Source organism: Anabrus simplex, chromosome 1 (assembly GCF_040414725.1).
Source record: "Anabrus simplex isolate iqAnaSimp1 chromosome 1, ASM4041472v1, whole genome shotgun sequence".
Classification (NCBI taxonomy): Eukaryota; Metazoa; Arthropoda; class Insecta; order Orthoptera; family Tettigoniidae; genus Anabrus; species Anabrus simplex.
In genome coordinates, this window is record NC_090265.1 from 1,582,495,494 (window position 1) to 1,582,521,261 (window position 25,768).

At 37.5% G+C, this 25,768-nt stretch overlaps 1 protein-coding gene across 1 annotated transcript in view; it reads right to left on the bottom strand.

Moving 5' to 3' along the window:
• The window catches only part of PolZ1 (DNA polymerase zeta catalytic subunit), a 409,350-nt gene that overhangs the window by 117,237 nt on the left and 266,345 nt on the right, over positions 1 to 25,768 (bottom strand). Inside the window, exons 19-21 of the mRNA XM_067138984.2 lie at positions 21,737 to 21,943; positions 20,870 to 20,988; positions 12,519 to 12,660 (exon numbers count right to left, since the gene is read on the bottom strand). Coding sequence (XP_066995085.2) covers positions 12,519 to 12,660; positions 20,870 to 20,988; positions 21,737 to 21,943 — 468 coding nt within the window. The remainder of the gene's footprint in view (positions 1 to 12,518; positions 12,661 to 20,869; positions 20,989 to 21,736; positions 21,944 to 25,768) is intronic.

Genomic DNA, 25,768 nt, shown 5'->3' on the forward strand with positions numbered 1-25,768 from the left:
CCAGTACCCAAAACACTCGTTAAACTAGTGCAGTGGGATTTCCTGCCGGCTAATAACAGCACGTTGCCCTTATTTGGAATGCCCGCTTTCGCAATAGGAAGCCTGCTACTTGAGTAGTTGACATCTTTATTTTGAAATGCATCCAGAGCTCCGTGATGGATGTTCGAAGTTGTGGATGCGTCAAATACGTGAACATTTCTTTTTCTCCACTATGGACCTACAAATATTGGGATGCGTAAAATATGTGAGAAAATACGGTAGTTTCTTTATCAGACGGTAAAACGAACGAATATTTTTAGGTATCTCTGAACACTTGGAGATAACGTTTGTTATATTTGTTGACCATAATAAGAAAATAAAGTACCCGAAACTGTCACCAACACAACGCCTTAAAAACATTCAACTCATTAAAATTATGCACTTAAATACGCAAAACTACCACATACAAAATAATTCAATATGTCCCATACATTATTAACATATGACTTTGGTAGTGGGGGGAAAGCATAGAAATGCAAGGAAAAAAAGTGGCCCACAACTCCGACGAAATTATGCACAGAAACGACGTTAACAGCGAGCGAACAACAATAACAACAAAAATCATTCCTTCAACCCGATTAACTGAGTTGCTAGCGCGCGCGCCAGCCTGTCTTGCTTGCAGGACGATTGCTGCCCCAAATCCCCAGCTGTATAAAGCGCACATGCTGCTGTGGTGAGCGGGAAACACGATACATGAAGACGCCGAACGAAACACTCACGAAATAAAGCATCAAATAAATACGCTTGAAAACGAGGTTTCGTAAATTACACAAGCACACAAGAATGTATACTAGGGGAAGAGTATTGGCCTACCGGTACTAGAAGTTATATTGGTCAAAAAATAGGAAGAAGTAAAAATAAATCGGAAAATCGGAAGACAAGTTAAAAACCAGAAAGTTTCCGGGTAAATCGGAAGGGTTGGCAGGTATGTGTCTTGATCTGAACTGTGGGTAAGCTGGTTGCTTGCCTGAAGCAGTGAGCGTGTAGGGGAAGGAATGAGGGGTTGAGGGGAGTGAGTGGGGAGCAGGAGTAAATGGTTGTTCTTGCTTGTTGCGGTGTTGCATAAAATGTTTAATAATTACTTCAAATAAGGTGTTTATGTTTTTGGATATTCCATTCAAGTTATCATGTTGATAAATATGTTCTCAAAGATGATTAGAGTACCTTTACTGGCTAATCAGACAATCGATAGATCTTTATCAACTGAAGTAAATAAATGATTAAATCAGACATATGACTACTCACAGCTGAGAATTTATTGTATCTCTTGATATTAACTTGCTCACTGTATCATATATGGGAGCTATGACCAGTTTGGCCTGTATAACCGGCCTGACATTGGGTGCATTTCAACTTGTACACTTATGAATTTATTATTACTGCTATTCACACTGTGGGAGTTGCAAATCCAATGAGCATTATTGTTAATTGATCAGATTTTTAAAAATATTCATGATTTAGTAGATGATTTCATTATTAAAGGTAAATAATGTGTAGCTTTCTTTTTCTTTTTCAGTTCTCTAAGCAGAGTTGGTTTATTTTTGATCTTATTAATAATGTTATCAAGAAAACTTATTTTAAATCCATTCCTGCTCACTATAAGATGAATTGTATTCAATTATTTTTTGAGGTTCTTGTCAGATAATGGAATATTGAAGGCTCTATAAACTAAACTATACAAGGTGGCTCTCTTCTGAGCTGCAGGGTGTGCCAAAACTTGTTTTATTGTATTAACAGTAGCCTACGTGTGGGAGTTTTGAATATGCCACAGGAATGTTTGCCATGATTTCTACTTGTAGCCAGGTATAAAAAATTACAGTAAAATCTCGATAATTCGAGGTGATCAGCACATAAAAATTGGTCTTCCGAATTATGTAACTTCAAATTAAACGAATTTCTGCATAACAAAAAAATACTGAGTATATGTAAGTTAGTGTTGTATTTGCGACTCAAACCCAGATACCATCGATTCTCAAGACAAATAAAGCAAAAATTGTAAGAAAGATAATAATTCCCATTTTTTTCAGTCTAGAATATAAGAGTAAAAGGAAGCTGCAAAAACTGGGTATGCGGTATAGAGATTTATGTAATAATAAAGAAGTCCAGGGTTCATCAGTCTTAAAATTGACATACCTAAATATACAGGCCCACCCTTCCTGAATGTTTAGAACACACCTATCCATTTTTTATTACTTTTTCAAAAATTTCAAAACGATAAACTGAAGCAATAAAACTATTGTCAATCACCTGCTATCAACAGAAAGGATGTGCGATTGTAGCGAATTCCATTAGGCAGTTGGAAACAATTCACAGGCAGTGTCTACAACCATGAAAAGAATACAGTAATAAAAAGGGGACGCAGCAAGAACTTTGAGATTGACGAGTAATGCACGGTTGACAGGCGAGAAATCAGGTTAAGTGTGCCACCAAATCGTTTCCAGTCTGTGGTGCGTTATATCCAATATTTAAGGTGAAAAATAAATCCTAGAGTTATCTGTGGTATGAAGTACTCGCATAACTATTGTAAGTTGATTATAATCCAGGATGCAATCATATTTACATCCTGATACTATGATCACTCAATATTCTATCTGACTTCATTTGAAATCATTGATACCTCGATGTTTCAAAACACATGGAAACAAATGAAAACGCAAGAAAACTATGTATGACAGGGTGGCCAATATATGTTAAAGTTATTCACATGGTAGTCAACATACAAATTAAGTTTCAACAATAACGCATTTCAACATCCTCCTCGTGAGCCAAACACTGAGAAACAATGTCATTCTTTTCTGAAATACAAGTCAATGATGCGCTGCTTAGGTACATTTCTGTAAAAATTCAAAATAAAATCTAATATATCCATTGCATTCACAATATTGTCAATATTGTCATTTTGCATCTTTAGGCAGCAGGCACATGAGAAGACTCCATTTCCAATGTTTTGTCTGCTTGCAATATCCATTATAAACCAATTTAGACTCTAAGAAACTTGAACAAAAATAACTCCAAGACTGTACTACACGTGTACCTCACAACAATAACATGGCTCGTTGCAAATACAATTTAAAAAAAAAGTAACAAGGAAGCAGCAGAAAAAGCTTTAATTCCTCAAAAACTGAAATAGGGCCTACCTATTATACTGCTCATTGTTGTTAATTGTCTACAATGACTATACTTGTTAGCTGCTCTACAGCAACCAGATTACAGTACTGATTTCGAATTACATAGTTTAGAGGCCTGATTTCGAATTAATCAACTTCGAATTGAAGAGTTTTCACTGTATTTATTTTGGATTCTAGTGTGAACTTAACCCATGGATCTATTTTGTGCAACTGTTCCTGTATCAAGCTACTGTTCATGGTTTTAAGGTCAATTATGGCAATCGTCCACATACCGCATTCAGAAGAAAATTCCCTCAATATTATTGAGAATTTTTGCCCTTTCTAAATAATTGTTGTACTGTAAATTTCGGCTAGTATACCCGAGGCTGGAGCACCCATGGGGAGATCTTGTTGGTAAAATAAACCGTTGAATGTAAAATAGTTGTTACGAAAATTTGGTTATGTTTATTTGTTCTTGGCCTCAAAAATGGTGGACACTGGCAGGATATCAATGTTTACTTGGACTCGGTGGTGTGTGAGGCCTGATGGGACATTGAAGACAAAAGCGGGATGTATAAAGGCGGTAGCCATGTGTATGTATCATGTTTTTGCGTCGTGTGCAATAAATAGTATGTTCTATCTTTGTGGTTAATACTAGTTCAGTGAATTAGTCCCTTAACGAAACAATATGGTGACCCCGACGTGATAATAACGCGTACAGTAAGAAAAATTGCGATAGAATACGGTACGTAAAATTTCTTTTGTCAGTGAAAAATACCGGCACACGACCATGGAAAGATTAGTGAAACAACGTAAACCAATTCGGGCGTCGTTTACAAAGGTGTATAACGAACTAATGCGAAGTTTAACTAGTGAAGTAGTTGAGCTGGAATCGGCACAGAAGATGCTGATGAAACTGGAGAGGTTAAGTGCTGACCTTTCCCCACTAGATGAAAAAATATTAGAACTAACATTGGAATAAGAGGACGATGTTTATAACCATGAGTACGAGGCAATTGAAACATATAGAGACAATTTGGACGAAGTTAAGTTAAAGATGACGAATTTATGTACTGAAAATGTAGGCATAGTTAAAGATCACAGATCGGATATTTCATCTACAGCTAAAAAGAATTTAAAACTACCTAAGTTGGAACTAGCCAAGTTTGGGGGGGAAATAAAGGATTGGCTCGGATTCTGGAGCATGTTTAAAAGAATCCGTGATGATTGTGATATAGAATCTGAAGATAAATTTCAGTATCTGATTCAGTGTACCAAACCTGACAGTCGAGCCAGAGAACTGGTAGATAGCTTCCCTGCCACTGCCGAAAACTATCCAAAGGTTATAGAGTGTATGAAGGAACGCTTTGGACGTGAAGATCTTTTGACTGAGTATTACGTTAGGGAGCTTATTGGGTTAGTTATCCAGAATGTGTCCCATAAGAAAGATAAATCAGGGATAGCCGCTTTGTATGATACACTAGAGAGCAAGTTAAGAGCATTAGAATCCATAGGTGTAACCAGAGATAAATATGGGTCAATGTTGTTCCCCCTGGTAGAATCGTGCTTACCTGAAGATGTTTTAAGGGTATGGCTCAGAAATCAATCATCAGGGAATGAAGATTTTATCAGTCCACATAAAGATAAACTGGAGACTCTTCTTAATTTCCTTAAACGTGAAGTGGAGGGAGAAGAAAGGATTACCTTTGCGCAGGCAGGTTTCGGTTTAGCCGATAGGAAAAAACAAGAGAAGGGAAGAGGGAAAATTTCTGAAGATACATCGCTACCAACTGCGAGTTCATTGTTCTCTGCGAAATTCGATGGCAAGAAGCGAAAGTGTGTGTTTTGCAGTAAACCACATGAGAGTAAGGAATGTCATCTTGCTCAACAAATGAGCTTGGAAGAAAAGCGTAACAAGCTAGCCAAAGAAAACTGTTGTTTTGCATGTCTGAAGTTAGGGCACAGAGCTAAGAATTGCAAGGCACACATTCGATGCCCCTTGTGCACTAACCCTCATGTTGTTATTATGTGCCATAAACTAAATGTGAAAGGGGCTGAAGAGAAACTTGAACCTAGAACTCGGGAAGGTGGGGAAAACCAGAGCAATATCTCCATGAACATTCAGAGTGCCACAAAGGAGGTGTTTCTTCAAACATTGTGTATCAAGCTGACACATAAGGGGAAACAGAAGAAGGTCCGGGCATTGATAGACAGTGGATCCCAGAGATCCTACATCTTGAAGAAGACGGCTGAGGAAATGGGATACAAACCTTTGAAAACAGAGACGATGATTCATAAGTTGTTTGGAGGCGCTGAGACCTGTGAAGAAGACCACCATGTGTACAACGTAGAGGTGAGCAGCTGCGATGGTTCATATAGTACAACATTGCAGTTAATCGATCAGAAGGTAATTTGTGGTAAAATTCCAAAGTTGAAGTTTGGGCCCTGGATGAAGGAGATGAGAGAGAAAAAGATATGGCTCTCAGATGTGGGAAGTGATCCAACTGACGTGGAAGTTCTTCTAGGAGCTGATGTTGCTAGAAATATTTTGATGGATGAAATGCATAAGCTTGAATCAGGATTGGTAGCCGTTAGGACTGCGCTTGGCTGGACAGTGACAGGCAGACTGAAGGAAGGGGAGAAGGACACTCTAGCTCCATATACAACCTCACTGTTCATTCAATCTGCCTCGATAGCTGACTTATGGAACTTGGATACCATAAACATATCTGATCCAGTGGAAAACAAATCGAGAGAAGAAATGGAAGAAGCCGCACGTAACTACTTTCAAAATACAGTAAGAATTAATGGCGATGGCCGATATGAAGTTGCGTTACCTTGGCTGGAGAGCCGTCAGTATCTACGGAACAACAAGGAGATAGCGGAAAAGAGATTGATCTCTGTTTCGAACAGGCTGATCAAGGAAGGAAAGTTTGAGGAATACGGAAAGGTGTTTCAGGAGTGGGTAAATGAGGACATCATTGAAGAGGTTCCAGAGGAAGAAAACAAAGATCGATGTTACTACTTACCACATCGAGGAATATTTAAAGACAACTCTACCACTAAGGTGAGACCAGTTTTTGATGGTTCCTGCAAGTCAAAGGATACGCCTTCATTGAATGAGTGCCTCGAGAAAGGACCTAATTTGCTACTACAAATCCCCACACTTCTTTTGATGTTTCGGAAGAATAGGATAGGGGTGATTTCGGATATTAGAAAGGCTTTTCTTCAGATATCTGTCCAAGAAACGGACCGTGATTGGTTACGCTTCTTATGGTGGAAGGATATAGTGAGAAGAGAATTAAAGGCATTTCGTCACTGCCGAGTAGTATTTGGACTGAATTGCAGCCCATTTCTGCTGGAAGCAGTGTTAGATCTACACTTGAAACATAGTACAGACTACCGAGGGACAGCTGAAAAGTTGAAAAACTCCTTTTATGTCGATAATTGCATCACTTCTGTGGACAATGAGGAGGAATTATGTATGTTTATGGAAGAATCTACTGCATTGCTGAGCAGAGCACGGTTCGATCTTCGTAACTGGCTAAATTCTTCTGAAAGAGATTCATCCGCTTCTGAGGTAACTTCAGTGTTAGGTCTTCGATGGAATAAAGCAAGAGATGTTCTTTCTTGTGAACAAATTGACGTATCGAGGATTGGTGAGAAGATCACTAGAAGGAATGTATTGGCTGCTGCCCAGAGCATCTTTGACCCCATCGGTTTTACTTGCCCTGTCTCTATAGTACCCAAGTTGCTGTTACAGGAAAGTTGGCGGAAGAAAATGAGCTGGGATGAAGAAATGGGGGACGAAATGAGGAAAAAGTTTGAAAATTGGCTTCAAGAACTGAACGTATTGCCTGATATTAAAATTCCTAGACAAATAGCACCTTGTGAAACACAGGAATCTTGGAGCCTTCACACATTTTGCGATGCGAGCGGCGTAGCATATGCCGCAGTTGTATTCCTTCGATCACAAGATGGTCAAAATTCAAATGTAACACTCTTACAGGCGAAATCTCGTGTAGCACCTCTGAAGAAAACTACTATTTCTCGGTTGGAACTCTTAGCTTTTTCAATTGCAGCTCGTCTTGCTTCCTCCGTAAAGGCAAGTTTAGGAATTGGAGACCTTTCAACTTATTATTGGACGGATTCGACAACAGCGCTCTGCTGGATCAAGAGGAAAGAAGTCTGGGGAACTTTCGTGGCCAACCGGGTGAAAGAAATTAAACAATTGTCGAGCCCTGATAGTTGGAATCATGTGCGTGGAGTGAATAATCCGGCTGACCTACCCTCCAGGGGATGCTCCGCTACCAAACTCCTGATGTCGAAATGGTGGGAGGGTCCTCAGTGGCTGAGATGCCCCAGTTCTGAGTGGCCTAATGACGATGTCATGCCTGATGAAGAAAAGGTCAACGAAGAGAAAAGGAAAGGACTTTCTACTGTTTTAGTTTCCGCGAAACCAGAAGAAAAATGGTATCTTCATTATTTTTCAAAGTACACGAAAGTTGTCAGGATGACAGCTTGGATTTTGCGATTCATCCACAACACGGCCGGAAGGAGAGGACGACACACTTCAAAGGAACTTGAAGTGGAAGAGTTGCAAATGGCTGAAAGGAGGCTATGGAAGATTGTGACGCAAGATATGCTTGGAGAAAAGGAGCGGTCGTCCCTCAAATCTCTCAATGTGTTTGAAGATGAAAGTGGGTTACTTCGGGTCAAGACGAGGTTAATAAGAAGAAAGGATGAAGAATTATTCCTTACTCCCATTCTGATACCTGCAAACCATAAGCTAGTTCACATGATGATTATGGAGAAACATTTGGAATTGTCTCATGCTGGAGTACAAGTTCTGCTCTCTACTTTGCGAGAGCGGTTTTGGATCGTCAATGGTAGGAGAACCATAAGAAAGGTGATTTCTGGCTGTGTCAAGTGTAGAAGATACCAAGTGAAAGGAATTACCACAGAGGTCGCACCTTTGCCTGAGGATCGAATTCGAGATGCTTCTGTTTTTGAGATTGTAGGGGTGGATTTGGCTGGCCCATTACATCTCCGCAGGGGTGAAAAGGCATGGATAGTGATATTCACATGTGCTGTTTACAGAGCTGTACACTTTGAGCTCATCAGGACTTTGTCTACTCCAGGGCTCCTTCAAGCGTTACGAAGATTTATTGCTCGGAGAGGGAGACCAAATGTTATTTACAGTGATAATGGAAGGAATTTTGTGGGAGCTGAAAATGCGTTCCGTGATCTTGACTGGACGAAAGTGAGTGCAGAAGCTAGTTGTCTGAGAATCGCTTGGAAATTCAATCCTCCCACAGCTGCATAGTGGGGAGGGTTTTGGGAACGTATTGTTCAGATGCTAAAGAAGTTGTTGCGATGAATCTTAGGTCGTTCCTCTTTGGATTACGAGGGACTGTTGACGGTATTAATGGACACTGAAGCAGTTATTAATTCCCGACCGTTGACTTACTTATCTGAAGACAGTGATGATTTACTAGCATTGACTCCAGCAATGTTTCTTCAGGATATTCCTAGGGTGGGAGTGCCCGATATTGATCACATTGATCAGATAAGCCACGGAAAGAGATTCAGATATATGCAGCATCTGAGGACAGAATTACGTAAAAGATTCAGGATAGAGTACTTAGGACAACTTAAACCGGGGAAAGGTCAGACAAACCCCCGTCGAGAGTTAAAGGTTGGGGAAGTAGTGATCCTTGGAAGTGATGGAGCACGTAGAATGGACTGGCCTTTAGGAAGAGTGGTTGCTGTATATCCTGGGAAGGACAATGTCATCAGGGTGGTCAAGGTGAAGACTGCTGGTGGTGAGTTGGACCGGCCTGTGCAGAACATCTATCCACTGGAAGCAACTCCCATTACTGAGTGGCAGAATGAAGAAGAGGTCCAGGAGAAGAGCCCTGCTGTGCCTGTCTCTAGCAGAACTGTTCCACGAGTGGTTACTACAAGATGTGGGAGGAAGATACGAATCCCATCTCGTCTCAGTTTGTAGATTTTTCTTTGCTTTGTTTTGTTTTGGTTGTGAATTTAGTGGTTTTAATCATGTGATTAAAAGGTGGGAGGATGTTGCGAAAATTTGGTTATGTTTATTTGTTCTTGGCCTCAAAAATGGTGGACACTGGCAGGATATCAATGTTTACTTGGACTCGGTGGTGTGTGAGGCCTGATGGGACATTGAAGACAAAAGCGGGATGTATAAAGGCGGTAGCCATGTGTATGTATCATGTTTTTGCGTCGTGTGCAATAAATAGTATGTTCTATCTTTGTGGTTAATACTAGTTCAGTGAATTAGTCCCTTAACGAAACAATAGTTGTCTGATAATACACATTCTAAAATAGCCATGAATTATTCATCTGTTTCATATTTACTTAGTTTACTATATCTGTAATGGTTAGCTTTAACCAATTTAATAGTTTCTGATACTGGAATATTTGAATACATATTTATAATATCAAACAAGTGTAGTTTATGATGAGGTTGTAATCCTAAGTTAGTTATTTTAAAAGAATCTACAGAATTTTTAATGGACTTTTTGTTCTGAAAAGTACAATATTTTTAAAACAATTATGAATTAATTTTGAGGACTTGTAAGTTGGGCTGTTCTTGAAAATTATAGGTCTTATAGGTACTCCGTTCTTATGAGCATTTGGTACACTCTCACTAAGGGGATACTAGGATTCATATTAATAAGTTTATGCCCTTCCTGCTCACTAAGTATGAAAGAGGTATTCTTTAGTGTTTGTTTGAGGTTCTTCGGAATTCTATTAGTCGGATCTTTTATGACTTTCTTGAATGATATATCCGAAAAGAGAGATTCAGCCTTTTGGACTTAATTTTGTTTGTTCATGATGGCCATCACATTGCCTTTGTTGGCTTTGGTGACAATTAGATCATTGTCTTTAATTTTTTGTTTCAATGTGTTGAAAGCTTTTTTGGGAATCTGTGGATTGGTCACATTACATTCATTGGTTAAATTTGAAAGTTTTTTCTAAACCTTGAACCTAATCTCATCCCGTTTATCTAAGGGCAACATAGCACATTCTGCTTCCACTGTTGCAGTTATTACGCCTTTCAGCTTAGATGAAAAAAGGGCAATTATGTTTATGGACTTTTCCTAAAATACTAGTCTCTGTGTTGCCTAATTCTATGTCTGTCAAATTTATCACTAGTGAATGGAAAATTATTTGTTCTGTCTGAGTTTCCTTCCCCTACACACTCACTGCTTCAGGCAAGTGACCAGCGTACCCACAGTTCAGTTCAAGAACAGCACATAGGTTGATCATAATAACATAAGACCCGCGAGGATGTAAGTACTCGGATATATTTTCTCTTCATTACATCCTAAAATTTTCTTGAATTTGTTTCTCTTAACTACTGCTACTTCCTTTACAGGTTCCTTCCGCTTTAACATCTCTTGAAACCAAGTCCGGTATTTGGTCGGTGTACTTTTAAGCCTTCAGTAAAAAAAGGAAGTTGAAATTTTCCTTCAAAACTCAATTCAGATCGAATAAACACATCAAGATTTTAACTGCCACTAAGTTGAAACTACGTGTAAGTAACTAATTACCAGAGTTTTTCTATGCCTAAAGATTTTACAAATGAGGGAGGTATTATCATAATGGTGTTCGTGATCAATTTTATATATTTTAATTTAAGTTGCATACATAGCAAAAGTGACAACGTTTAATGTTTTAATCGGCACATGGACAGAACAAATCATCAGAATTACCCAGTGTCTTTTAATATGTATTAATGTATCCTTGTTCCATTCTTGTCTTTGAACTGTTGCTGAAGATGTCCCTATGAGGACGAAACATGTTCCAATAAGATAATATTATTCTAAAAAAAAAAAGGAATACAAGAGTCATATTGTAAACGTGTAATTTTTCCCAAAAGTTCATAACGCTGTTAAGGTCAGCAATACGGGCTTAATAATGAAATAAATTTCTTGCAATCTACAAAAGAAACTAAAATAAAACTGGAACAGAGTGGCATCATTGTATCTGAAAGAACTATACAGGCGCATACTTTCACAGATGAACTTCAAGGCTCGTAGGCCTGCCTGAAAGCCAAAATTAACTGCTGCTATGATATCAAAACATGTTGCATGAGCAAAGGAGCACAAGCATTGAGATTTGAACTTCTGGAAATCAGTGAGTATCATTAAAAGTGTATAGTATTTGCCTACATACAGTATGATAAATGTATTTTCTGAGTTCAAGGTCATTCCTAAATCAAATCTTAATGGCTTTTTTCATTTCGTTTCATGATTGCTTTAGTAACGAGTCCACATTCATAATTTTGGTAAATAAATTTCAGTTTGTATGAAGGCACCCTGGTGAAAAGTACCACCCCGATTGTGCTGTGCAGACTGTGAAACATCCTACCAAAGTCATGATTTGGTCCATCGTAAGTGGGAAAGGCACTGAACGTCTGTACATGGTTGAGGGAACAATGCAGGAAGACCAGTACAAAGAGATGTTAAAGAGCAGGCTCCTACCTCAAATAAAAGAATGGTTCCCTAATGGAGAACCATTTGTGTTTATGCAAGACAGAGCTCCCACAGCGTGGTCAGTAAAACCCTTTCTGCAGCAAGAAAATATCCCCTTGTTACCCTGGTCAGGAAATTCACCGGACTTGAACCCGATAGAAAATGTTTGGGAGCTGGTGAAGGGGAAAGAGGCAAAGGAAACAATCACCACAAAAATTTGTCTCATTGAAAAGATTATTCAAGTCTGGTATCTATCATCACTCATAGATGCAGGACACTGTACAAGCTTGTATGCCAAGCTGAACCACAGCACTGGTAACAGCTATTTTTTAAATTTTGTTTTTACAATTTGCTTTATGTCGCATCAACACAGATAGGTCTTATGGCGATGATGGGATAGGAAAGGGCTAGGAGTGGGAAGGAAGTGATCATGGCCTTATTTAAGGTTGATTTGGTAAAGTGAAAATGGGAAACCATTTAAGGCTGCCGACATTGGGATTCGAACGCACTACCTCTCCCTGATAACAGCTAAAGGTGGCTTGAAAAAGTATTGAGATGTTTGGCTTAGTTCTGTCTATTGAACTTTTTTTTTAAAACAATAATAATTAATATTAAAACTGTGTGGTTTATCAATTATTAATAATCTCTAATGCTTGAAGAAAATAAATCCCTTAATTTAGACGGAATCATAGTAGCTTTTTATACCTCCTAAACATGTATTATGTTAAAAATTCAAGGAGCATCTAATAATGTGGCCAGGGACCTTTACACTTTTACAACAGAAATGTTAAATTATAGAAGAAAGGTGTTTATGTTTTCAATATTTATGCAGTGTATTTAATTTAGTAAAGTTGATACTAACCTGGGATCCACGAGACAACACTTCATAGAACTGGATACCAAACAATCGAGCCAGCTCACTAGTCCGAGCCACGAGATCCAACTGATCCAGAATTTTTACAATACCTCGAACCCTCAGCAAATAATGTTCAGCCGTTCGCCATCTAGTATGATTAATTAGAAATATACTAGTACTTAGCATGAAAACTACAAGGAAACATTAAGCAATATGGCATTTTATTTGTCTTCAGCACATAAGAAAAAAATGCAAATAAGTAGAATAACATTCATGAAGTATATCGATCTCAAACAAAGCTGCTCTGTTAGTTATATGAAACATGAAAAAAGTTACTTGAAGAAATCTTTGTAAAATAAGAAAATCTTCATCATCACCACCATTAACATCTGGCCAGGTCTAAATATATTTTTCTCCAAATTCACCAAATATCTGTCAACAGCGTTTCTAATTCCCCTCTTAACCAGTTTTCCCTCCTTCCTTGCAAATGTTTCAAGTCACTCTTTCAGTCTTAAGCAGAAACGAGGGAGAGTTGCTTTTTAACACTTTCTCACAGATCATCAAATCAAATGTGAATTTTAAAAAATTGGTTCAAAACTTACACACTCACATCATTTTTCAAAACATATGATATGGTAAAAAAAAAAAAAAAAAGGCTTATATTTCTGGCTAAATTTATGGGAGCAGCATTCACTCATTTTGAAAAGGGGTATAATAAATGAAGACCATGTTTAATTTTGTCTGAGTCATCAGTCCATACAAGGTTCCATGCAAATCACTATGCCATTCTATACTGACCTAGCCAATTCATTTCCGCAAAACAGACTTGAAATTATTTGATACAGTAAGTTTACAGTATATGATACATCTCAACAAACTACATCATACAGTAAGTAAATATTAAAGTGAGTTTATCAATGAGTTGCTAACAGCATCACCAGAACTGTTCGCTATTCAATTAAATACATCTGATAATTAAAATACTGACCTTCACACATCAATCAATCAATCAATCAATCAATCAATCAATCAATCAATCAATCAATCAATCAATCAATCAATCAATACTGATCTGCATTTAGGGCAGTTGCCCAGGTGGCAGATTCCCTATCTGTTGCTTTCCTAGCCTTTTGATAAATGATTTCAAAGAAATTGGAAATTTATTGAACGTCTCCCTTGGTAAGTTATTCCAATCCCTAACTCCCCTTCCTATAAATGAATATTTGCCCCAGTTTGTCGACTTGAATTCCAACTTTACCTTCATATTGTGATCTTTCCTACTTTTATAAATGCCATTCAAACTTCAGGTAATCCTGGTGAGGGTCCCATACACTGGAACCATACTCTAGTTGGGGTCTTACCAGAGACTTATATGCCCTCTCCTTTACATCCTTACTACAACCTCTAAACACCCTCATAACCATGTGCAGGGATCTGTACCCTTTATTAACAATCCCATTTATGTGATTACCCCAATGAAGATCTTTCCTTATATTTATACCTAGATACTTACAATGATCCCCAAAGGGAACTTTCACCCCATTAACGCAGTAATTATAACTGAGAGGACTTTTCCTATTTGTGAAACTCACAACCTGACTTTTAACCCCGTTTATCAACATACCATTACCTGCTGTCCATCTCACAACACTTTCGAGGTCACGTTGCAGTTGCTCACAATCTTGTAACTTATTTATCACTCTATATTACTCATATCATTTATATATATAACAAAACATAAAGGTCCGATAATAATGCCTTGAGGAATTCCCCTCTTAATTATTACAGGGTCAGATAAAGCTTCACCTACTCTAATTCTCTGAGATCTATTTTCTAGAAATATAGCAACCCATTCAGTCACTCTTTTGTCTAGTCCAATTGCACTCATTTTTGCCAGTAGTCTCCCATGATCCACCCTATCAAATGCTTAGGCAGGTCAATCACGATACAGTCCATTTGACCTCCAGAATCCAAGATATCTGCTATATCTTGCTGGAATCCTACAAGTTGAGCTTCAGTGGAATAACCTTTCCTAAAACCGAATTGCCTTCTATCGAACCAGTTATTAATTTCACAAACATGTCTAATATAATCAGAAAGAATGCCTTCCCAAAGCTTACATACAATGCATGTCAAACTTACTGGCCTGTTATTTTCAGCTTTATGTCTATCACCCTTTCCTTTGTACACAGGGGCTACTATAGCAACTCTCCATTCATCTGGTATAGCTCCTCCAACCAAACAATAATCAAATAAGTACTTTAGATATGGTACTATATCCCAACCCATTGTCTTTAGTATATCCCCAGAAATCTGATCAATTCCAGCCCCTTTTCTAGTTTTCAACTTATGTATCTTATTATAAATGTCATTGTTATCATATGTAAATTTTATTACTTCTTTGGCCTTAGTCTCCTCCACTGCAATGGGATTTCCTTTATGCTTCTCTTAATAATTATATTTTCAATATGGCAAAATTCTGTATCAAAATTACAATAAAGAAAAGCTTCAGGTTGATGAGTATACTGTAGCATCACCCTCTAGTATACCTCTCAGCCTTCCCACTTCACTCGGCTTGCATGCTTCTTTGCAAACATCACGTAAGGACTACTTTGGCAGCTGTGGCGCTAGAAGCGTGGACGAGACCCGCGCTGAAGGCACGTTAGGAACAACAAGAAAGAGGGAGTAAACAATGTGTCGAGTGTCATTTCTTTATGTAGTTTACTGAGATTGTGTTGAGTTGTGATATTAGTGGAAGTACAGACTATTTATTTCACCATAAGAAGGTATGTAATGGTAGTAATTTATTAAAAGAAGTACTTACAAGGCATGCTTAAATCTCGCACACTGTTCGAGTTTCTCATACCCATTTAATCTAATTTCTTACTTCACTGAAGGCTATCATAACATATTTGCTTTAATTAGTTATTGCTTACGATCTTGCCATAGGCTACATTAACTTGGCATATTAATGTCCTATTGCAGGTTTCTATCTATCAATAGCAATGGTGTATTGCTGCGTGCCTTGCTGCACAAGCCGGAGTAGTAAAGTGAAAGGAGTATCATTTCACGAATTTCCCAACCGAACGGACCTCAGAGAACAATGGCTTAAAGCTATAGCAAGAGCAGACTTCAGGCCCAATTTAAATTCTAGATCTTCTGTGGTATGTAGCCTTCATTTTTGTGAGTCTAACTATCGACCTGGATTGAAAATTAAGAAACTGCAGGATGCTGCTGTTCCCTCTGTTTTCCCTTCTTATCCATCTTACAAAGTCCAACAGATCAAAGCAGAACGTAGACCTATTATAAAACATTCAGTCATTACCAAAGGTAAGAAACGGAAATAAGAATCAACTGAGCCAAGCTGTGATGAAAGTAATACTTCAGGTGTTTCCCTGCATGAGTGTCCCGCAAATCATGACTTTCATCGTCACGTTGATGTCCAGTGCGACATTTTAGACGAGAAGCTACTCAAAATAGAAACAAATAAACTGTGACTAAAAGTGTGAAGAGCACGGGCTAAACTTTCACGTCTTGAAAACGAACTGAATAAAACTAATCAGGAGTTGGAGATTTATAACAATACTTGTCATAAAGCCTTGTCACAAAAAATTAAAACAGCCGAGCATGATCCCTCAAATGCCAAGTCTTCATTCCTTCTTGAGCAAATAGCGAAATTTGAGAAATGCTCTCCGAGATGGACATAATCCATGGTAAAACGCAGTATAGTTCGGGAATGAATGTCGCCCAAAGGTTATAGGTATGCTAGGAAAAATATACTAAAGTTGCCTTCTAAGAGCATATTGTCCAGGTATTTGGGTGACAATTCATGCAACACAGGAGTTACGAACCTTGTGAAAGAGAGATTAACCTTAGGATCTGAACGTTTGAATGAGGCTGAAAGAGTAGTATGTTCCTTGATAGTGGATAAAATGGCAATAAAACAACAATTGCAATATGACAAAAAGCTAGATACTTTCTTTGGTCACAAAACCACATCTGTTCCAGATAATACTATATCCGAAATTAAGAACGTCAAGAATGTGAGGGAATCTGAAATTCTCGCCAATAATTTGCTTTGTTTTATGATAGTGGGGTTATGCACTAAGTACAGACTTCCAGCCGTGTACTTCTTTACCAAACGAATCTCAGGTAAGGAACTGTATAATTTGACACGGTCTGTTATCAGAGAGATTGAGGCTTGTGGATTTCTTGTAATACGTCTAGTTTCTGATAATCATAAGACCAATGTTAATATGATGAGACGACTTTCCAATAGCAAGATTTTGAAGCCACAAATTACTCACCCAAATGACCCAAACCAACCTTTATTTTCTTGCATTTGACCAATATCACATTTTAAAGAATGTAAGAAACACATTTTTAGAGAAGACCATGTTTGACAGAAAAGACACAATAAGTGGCTCTCATGTGAAGAATTTATATGAATTGCAAGCAAGTCAAGTGGTAAAACCTGTTCACTTTCTGACTTGAAAACATGTAAGCCCAAACAACATAGAAAAACTAAATGTGAAACGAGCAAAGGACATATTTTCTACACCAGTAATAACAGCTCTGGAATATCTCCCAAAATATTCTGGACATTCAAAAGCCCACTTGTTCCACGGCTGCACAGCGACTATATACTTCATGAAAATGATTCAGAAATGGTTCAATATCCATGATGTTAGTAGTAACAACAACGCTAAGTTTTGCCCTGACAAGGTCCATTTTTTCAACACAGATGATGACAGGCTTCACTGGCTGGAGAGTGAGTTTCTGGTATATCTTGAGGATGTGAAGGAAGCATCCCATGAGCAAGGAGCGAGTTTTCTCAGCAATGAAACTTACGAGGCTATTCGGCTAACTACGTGTTCTACAGTTCTCTGTATCTGATACTTATTGTCGTCCGGCTTTCATTTTGTGCTAACTAGAGTATTTAACAGCGATTCCCTAGAAATGTTCTTTAGCATTTTGAGGAGAACTTCAGGCAACAATGACATGCTGGATTCAAGGGCTGTAGTACTTGCCCTCAACAAAATTTTGAAGATAGGAATTCCTTTCAAAAGGCGAAATCAACATACTCGTGAGATGAATGTTATTAGCTGTGTCAAGTCATCTCAATCAGTCCCATCGGAAGTGATCCCTAACATTCCAGGAACAGTGACAGAAATCCTACAAAATCTTCACAAGCCGCATTGTACGTATACTCACTTTTACAAAATTTATTTACTGTTGGTTATTAGATAACAGTATTCTAAATAATAACCATACTGTTATTATGCAGTAAACTTAATACCCTTATTTCTTTTACAGGTCTGGAGGTAGTGTCTATTAAACTTGTATCACTTGCTTTCCTCAGTGGTTTCGTCGTAAAGGAAATAAGAAAAGAAGTAACTTGTGAATCACGCTGTAGCCTAATTCAACAAGAAAAATGCAGTTCTCCACTAATGGACATAATTTTTAAGCAAGATCGGTGTAAGGTCTTCTTCTATCCATCAGAACGGTTGGTGTGGATTATAAACATTGTTAATGATTTCGTGTGTGAAGCTGCAAAATTTGTTAATACAGGAGCTTGTACGACTTTAACTACCGTAGTTCTGCCTGTTTTGAAGAGTTCGGAGGTTTTAAAGTGTGACTCAAATGGCAGTTCTAATCATGCTGAGAAATCAGGTCAGGTAATCTGCAAAACTCTTATCCCGAGTATCTTAAAAAACATTGGAGATGAAGTGACTGAACGTTTTGAGAGGGTGAAATACTTAAACAGTAAGCCGATCAACAGGAAAATCATCAGAATGTAGGCCTAACAGCTGTAGGGACTGCGTGCCGCTCGTTCTGACTGGCCACGCTTGCAGCGCTCTTGATGTTCGCATGTATTCTTAAAGCGGAGAGGCTGATGTATACTAGAGGGTGATGACTGTAGATACAAGAATATAGACATCATAAGCTCCTAAGAATAAATCAAATTCAGAAAATTTTTCCACACTGTACCCCTTCATGATTTTATGTCCTTCAGCAAACAATCCAAGTAAACAAATTAAAAGGGTGAAAGATCACAGCCCTACCTATACCTCGTAAATAGTCTGAACCAAGAACTCATTCCATTATCAACCATAAATACAACCTGATTGTTAATAAAAATGACTTTGCCAGTGGTAATTAATTATTAACAGTATAGTCAACATCTTTTCCCTTGGTACAGTTCTGTACACCCTTTCTAGAACTATAAAACATAAACAGAGTTGCCCATTTCTTTTGGAACATTTAGAATCTTAAATGTTGCAATAAGGGGTCTTCCTTTTCCATAAACTGGTACTGATGGCTGATGGTTACACGAAATAGGACATGACAACAATAATTCAACCCCTCTATAAACATATATAAGCAAAAACAATAATAATCCAGAACTATGAAAGAACTACAGAAAGAAAGAAAAAGAAAGGAAGAAAGAAAGAAAGACAGAGACTGAAGTCTGTAAGTCATCAGCCAATAACAAATCACTGACTGTCAATCATAATTTATAGAACAGCAGATAAAATTGTAAAGAAAAATAACTTTCCTTGACTGACAAAAACCACAGGAAATAGAGCCACTGAGTATGGGACATGTCATGTGTTCTAAAATAGTAAAACAGCAATATTTAAAGAACAGTCCACTTAAGTAGTATTGATCCTACTTTTATTCCCTAATTAGTTGTTGTGTACCCATAACTGACAGCTTACTTTATGTAACTGCAGCGGTACTGTCATCTAGTAGAGATGAACAGCAAGAGAAAATAGTCAATCAGTGCAGTGCTACTGTTGATAAGTTTCAGGAGCTTATGGCACTGTAGGTTATTACATTTTGTGCAGACTAACTCCTTTTGACAGATCAAACTTCTCTGCACGCTGTCCAAGGCTTATCTTCCTGATTGGACTGAGAAATTTTAGATCACCTCTATTACGCCCAAAGAGAAGAACAGAAGGACAAACAACTACCGTATTTAAATGATACTGTCTTATACTAAACAATTTTATAGATGTCTCAGTGTAAATTTTAACAAGCATAACAAGCCTTTCTAAGACGTGTTTTATGAGTTATACAAACGCATAGTTTCACAAGCTCCATTACATGAGCAATATGTTATCAACTACATTTCTGTTCTTACTTGGACGACATTTGAATAACAAGTGGTTTTAGTGAATTGACAGACAATCACTAAAAGATTTTAAATGCAACTGTAAAATGACGTGCAATAATTTGAGCATTTGTATGTAAATGGATCAGCAAGATCTGATTATTATATATTTGCTATGAGTATATCACTTTAATTTTAACAAACGGTAACACGAAACTTTTAAAGACCTTCACACGTTCGGAGTAAAAAAAACAGATTAGAAAAGCTAAAGCATGTTAAAAATTTTAATGAATGTATTTATTTGGTGAAAAATAGTGTATGATGTTGTGTATCCCTACATGTCACCACAGCAATTTTAATTAATATGTACTTGCTCAATTTAGTGTGATTTGTGTGATTTAAGCTGATGATGACATTTGTATATGTCGAAACCGGTACCACTATCGAATAAATGTTGTAGATAACATCTTATACAACTTGTAATTTGTATTGAAAAGGCTGAACCTTACTAGAACTTATCTCTGTAATCCTTTCATATCAAAATAAATTGGTTATTGAACTCGGCAACCTTATCAAGATAAATATGTTCTTTCCTCCTAAATATGCTTAGGAGTTATTGTCATTTTATTGAAAGCACACAAATGGTTTAAATATTGCAGCAGGAGGAAAAAAGGGTGAGTTAACAGGCAAGTGGCCAGCAGGGTTTTGGAAATATGTCACTCCAAACTAAGTACTTACATTAGGAGGAATAAAACTAATGTCTGCAGGGTTAACTTATAAGCTTATCACCATTAATTTCAAATTGCTCTCACGATAAGCTGACGAGAACAAAAGGGAAATGCAGGATCTCTCTCCAAGCGATTTTTTTAAAAGCTCAGCTTTACCTATAGAGACGGGTGCGATAAGCCCACCACTGTGTCAGCAACCGAAAGGAACTCTCTGATACAGGATATGATAGCCTCTAAGTCTATATATACACAACTCTAAAAGATATAATTTGGTACTGGTATTACTTTTGTTTAGTACTTCTACAGGAAGCAGGAATGAGCTAATTGGAGAATGAAAAAGGAATGAATTTAGAAAAGTAAGAAACAAAAAAAAAATGTTCAGCTGATAAAAGACTACAAACACAGAAGAAGAAAAACACCAAGGTATCTTCAGAAAAATTAGGGATAGGCAAGGAAGTAGGTAAGAGAAATGCAGGCTCTCTCTAAGTGATTTTTCAAAAGCTCAGCTTTACCTATAGAGACGGGTGCGATGAGCCCACCACTGTGTCAGCAACCGAAAGGAGTGCAAAGGAACTCTCTGATGCAGAACATGATACATCACATTCTCAAAAGTATAGCTCATAAGAGCAACCTGCAACACCATGGCATTTATCAATTCAATCAAAGTAAAATCACAACACAAAATGAAATAGGATCACTTCATAAATATAATGACACAGAGAGAAAACACACCCACCTATACAGGAATATCTTGAGACAAGCATAGAGAAATGAAATTTTTGAGCACATCTATACCTTTGAACCATGTGTTCTTGTAGAAACAGATGATCATTAACTAAGGACCATAACAAAACCTTTCTATCAACTTCTCATTCTAACATATCAATCATTTAATACAAGAACGCCATAACTCAAAAACAGCCTGTTCTGAGTTAAGTATACCATTATATTGATTCTTGCATGCACTTTTAATTGGTATACATACTCAAAACAGGCAGTTTTGAGTTATGACATTGTTGTATTAAATAAGCGATACAACAACAATTACAAAAGTGTGATCAACACCAGTATTTCTGGACTTGGGCTTTATGAAATCAAGCACATTTTGAGAATCCAGATAGGAACGGAATAAAAGGTTGATTGCTATGCAATATGTACAGAAAAAAACAACAAAAAACAACAAAAACAGAAAGGGTAAAGTATTGTAAGAAGAAATTAAAACATATCTGCAAATTACAAGAAAGACACAATTTCCTGCATAGAAAAACTATTTTAGAATGGCCAGAGTTTAATTAATACTGTTTAGTAGATAGAAATAAGTTATACGACTCATAAACTAAACCAATCTTATCAAAATAAGAAAAATAAGCATCATTTACCTCGTGTCTCATCAGCCTCCAAACATTGAGAACAATGCGACCAGTAAGTGCTATCTCCAAGCTGAACGCTGGTGCCGCATCCTTTTTGTCGTCTTCCTTTACATAACTGTCATTTTTAGCGGTCGGTACTCTTGAAACTAATGGGCACAAATTTATCTCGAGATTAAATGCTCGCTGGAAGAGGTAACCCCATGACAGCATCTCCACCTAAAATAATAAATCTGATATTTAAAATAAAAATGAGCAACAAAAGTCATATATAATTGGCAGTGTGAATCATAAGTACATGTTCCATTATCAATACAAGAAGTCTTCCAAGGCTTACAAAATATAGTTCAATAGGGTTTATAGGTGCCAATGTTTCACCTGATATTCTATCTAGCAATGGATCGTGCTCTATCCAAAGGTCAGTAGTGGACTGAAGCTGTTACCATGTACTCCCATAATGCACAATGGTGGCAACATGTCCTCTGTACAGTCCAATATTTTTATGTGACAAGGGGTCAGTGCTAGCTGGTCTGTTTTGGTGGCTACCAATGCTGGTTGGTTGTCCTTTCTCTTTGTTATTCCTTGCTCCAGCATCCTCCTGGCTTCTTTACTTTTACTGTTTATGGCATGAGTATCCAGGATCTGTTCACCCAGTTGCTTTCTTCCTCTATGTTGAAAATGTCCATATGTTTCAAAATATATAAAGTTTCCCATTGTAATTGAGAGCTTGGAAGTGTACAGAGGTTGAGAGTATGTCTGTGTCCCTGTAATCTATTTTGTAGCCATCCATCAGAAAATGCTCAGAAACAGATGACTTCTTTGTCAGTCCTAGCTGCTTGTGACAGTTTTGGTACCTACATAGACCTGGCTCCATAGACTCCTGAGGTAGCGTGAGATATTATATTGCAAAGGCATAAATCAAACTACTTACTATGTTTTTATCTGTTTCAATTTCACTGTCGTTTTACATCATTTTACCAAGTAATTCATGTAAATAAAATTTTTTAAAGGGTAAAGATTACTGCTTTGCCTAACAGTTATAAATACTCTGAACCAAGAACATATTCAACTATCAATTCTCACTGCAGCCTGATTGTTAATCAGTTCCTCTTTAAAAACTTTTCAATTATCTGGGATGTATTGAAAATATGGTCTTCAGAGATCCTTTCTGATCTGAAACAGTACTGATTTTCATTCATCTTCATCTTCATGATCATCATTTTTCCAACTCCAGTTTTCCAAGTGTGGTGTACTAGCGTTCGCCATCTCCTCCTATCTGCATACATCATCTGTTCCAGGACATCTTCCCAGTTGAAACCTATCACCTCCAAATCTTATTTCACTGTGTCTATGCAGCATTTCCTTGGCCTTGATCTTTTTCCTTGGACAATACAGTCAAAGTATTTTCTAGCAGGTCTCTTGCTCTTCATTATCATAATGTGTCCACACCATTTAAATCTACACTTTGTTATTACACTGGTAATAGGGACCTCAGTGCCAACTAGCCTCCTGTTTACTTCATTTCTGATCTTTCCCTTTCAAGCAGTTTGATTCATAGTTCTAATGAATCTCATTTCTCTTGCCTGAATTCTGCTAAAGTGGCAGCAGGGATCACCTGCCTCAGGTATCTTGGCCGAGATTTACTTGGATTTTTTGGAACACACCAAAATAATTAACTACTACTACTACTACTACTACTACTACTACTACTACTACTACTACTACTACTACTACTACTACTACTACTACTACTACTACTACTACTACTACTACTACTACTACTACTACTACTACTACTACTACTACTACTACTACTACTACTACTACTACTACTACTACTACTACTACTACTACTACTACTACTACTACTACTACTACTACTACTACTACTACTACTACTACTACTACTACTACTACTACTACTACTACTACTACTACTACTACTACTACTACTACTACTACTACTACTACTACTACTACTACTACTACTACTACTACTACTACTACTACTACTACTACTACTTTACTACTACTACTACTACTACTACTACTACTACTACTACTACTACTACTACTACTACTACTACTAACAACAACAACAACAACAACAACAACAACAACAATTTAGAAAACCGTTTTCTGGGCAAGATACGTAGACGACACCATAGTAATTATGAATGACAGCATAACAAATGCTACTACTACTGTCATTAATCTAAATAACATTGATCCGCATATAAAATTCACACTTGAATCCGAAATTGGAAAGAAAATTAAATTCTTCCTACCCGAACAGTCACTACAATCCGTCAAGATTTTTCACTCCTTCAAATTCACAAACGAGCACCGTACAACAGCATGGTGTACCGAGCATTCAATGTTCCAATGTCATAAAGAGAAATCAAAAATTTGTTGAACACTATTCATAATATTACTAAATCTAATGGACACAATAATTTCTTTATTGAAAGAATAATCAATAAATATAAATATTGCCCCTTAACAACTCTGAAAAAAGATAAACAAAACAACTCCACAATTTCTACCTTTACGTTCAACAAACAAATTTACAAAGTCACCAACATCTTTAAAAAGCATGATGTAAAAGTAATTTTCAAAACCAAAAATAGGAATGCAAAAGTCTCACGAAATGCCACCACAGCCATAAACATGTTCAATAGTTTTTCAAAATCAGGAGTATACAGGATTATTTGCAACAGTTGTAATTCTTGCTTGTTGTTTTAAGGGGCCTAATATCGAAGGTCATCGGCCCAGTTGTAATTCTTCTTACGTTGGACAGACTGGGAGGAGCTTTAATATAAGGTACTCAGAACACGTTACTGCCCTGAAGTACAATAAATTTTCAGCTGTGGGACAGCATATGCATGACTATAATCACAAATTCACAGGCATAAAACAAGATATGGAAATTCTCAAAATCATCAAAAAAGGACCCACTCCTTAACATTATAGAAAGCTGCTTCATACATATGGGAGTGAGACCTGGACCATGAGGAAAAAAGCTGAAGCAAGGATTCAGGCAGCTGAAATGAGATTCATCTGAGCAATGAAGGGCAAAACAAGACGAGATAAAATCTGTAATGAGAACATCAGGGACATAGCTCAGGTTGGCAGAATGCAGGATAACATAACTCTGCGTGGACTCAAATGGTATGATCACATGCAAAGGATGGATCCTGATTGCATACCCAGAAAAATGTATGATCTGCAGTTAAAATATTCAAGACCAAGAGGGTAGCCAAGAATGCGATATACAGACATGGTGTAAAACGACATACAGTAATGAGGAGGGGACTGGGACAGCACTGAAGAAGGAGAAAAGTACAAAGACAAAAGTTGGTGAAGGAGCTTTATTCGCCGACCCATCATACAGATGGAACGACATGGGATATGTGCGTATACTTCATACATATAGATAAATATTTTAACCCAAATTATAATCTTAACGACATTTCAGAAAAATCAAATATCCTGTTTGACCTTCTAATTCCCATTTTTAGAAATGTAAAACCAAAAAGTCGTAATTCAATTTTTCATACTATTCACAGCACTTCCCTCAGTGGCCACCTGTTTTCCCACATCCTTCGGCCTCACCTTAACCCCCCTTCCCCTTTCTCCCCTTTCCTTCCCCTGCATTCTCCTCTCTCCTCGCCCCGCCCTCTCCCTTTTCTTTGAATCTCACAATCTCAACTCCTCCCCATTAGTATGAGGCACACAACAGTAGGCCACGCACCACATGCCCCAACAAAAGGTAAGTATCATGTAACCTGTGCCATTTGATTAGCACTCTCTCTCCTTTTAGTTCATTAATTTTGACTGTCATTTATTCAGGGTTAACTTCATGGACACCGTATTGAATTGCGAATCTCTACCAGCTGCAATCTAAGAAAGTGCCAGCTATTTAATCATACCTTTGTGTGCCATCCTTGATTAAACCATTGACAATTTCCAACAGAGGAAATTTTCAGCATTTTCATGATATTTTAACAAGAAGCACTAATGGGACATCATAACATGATGCAA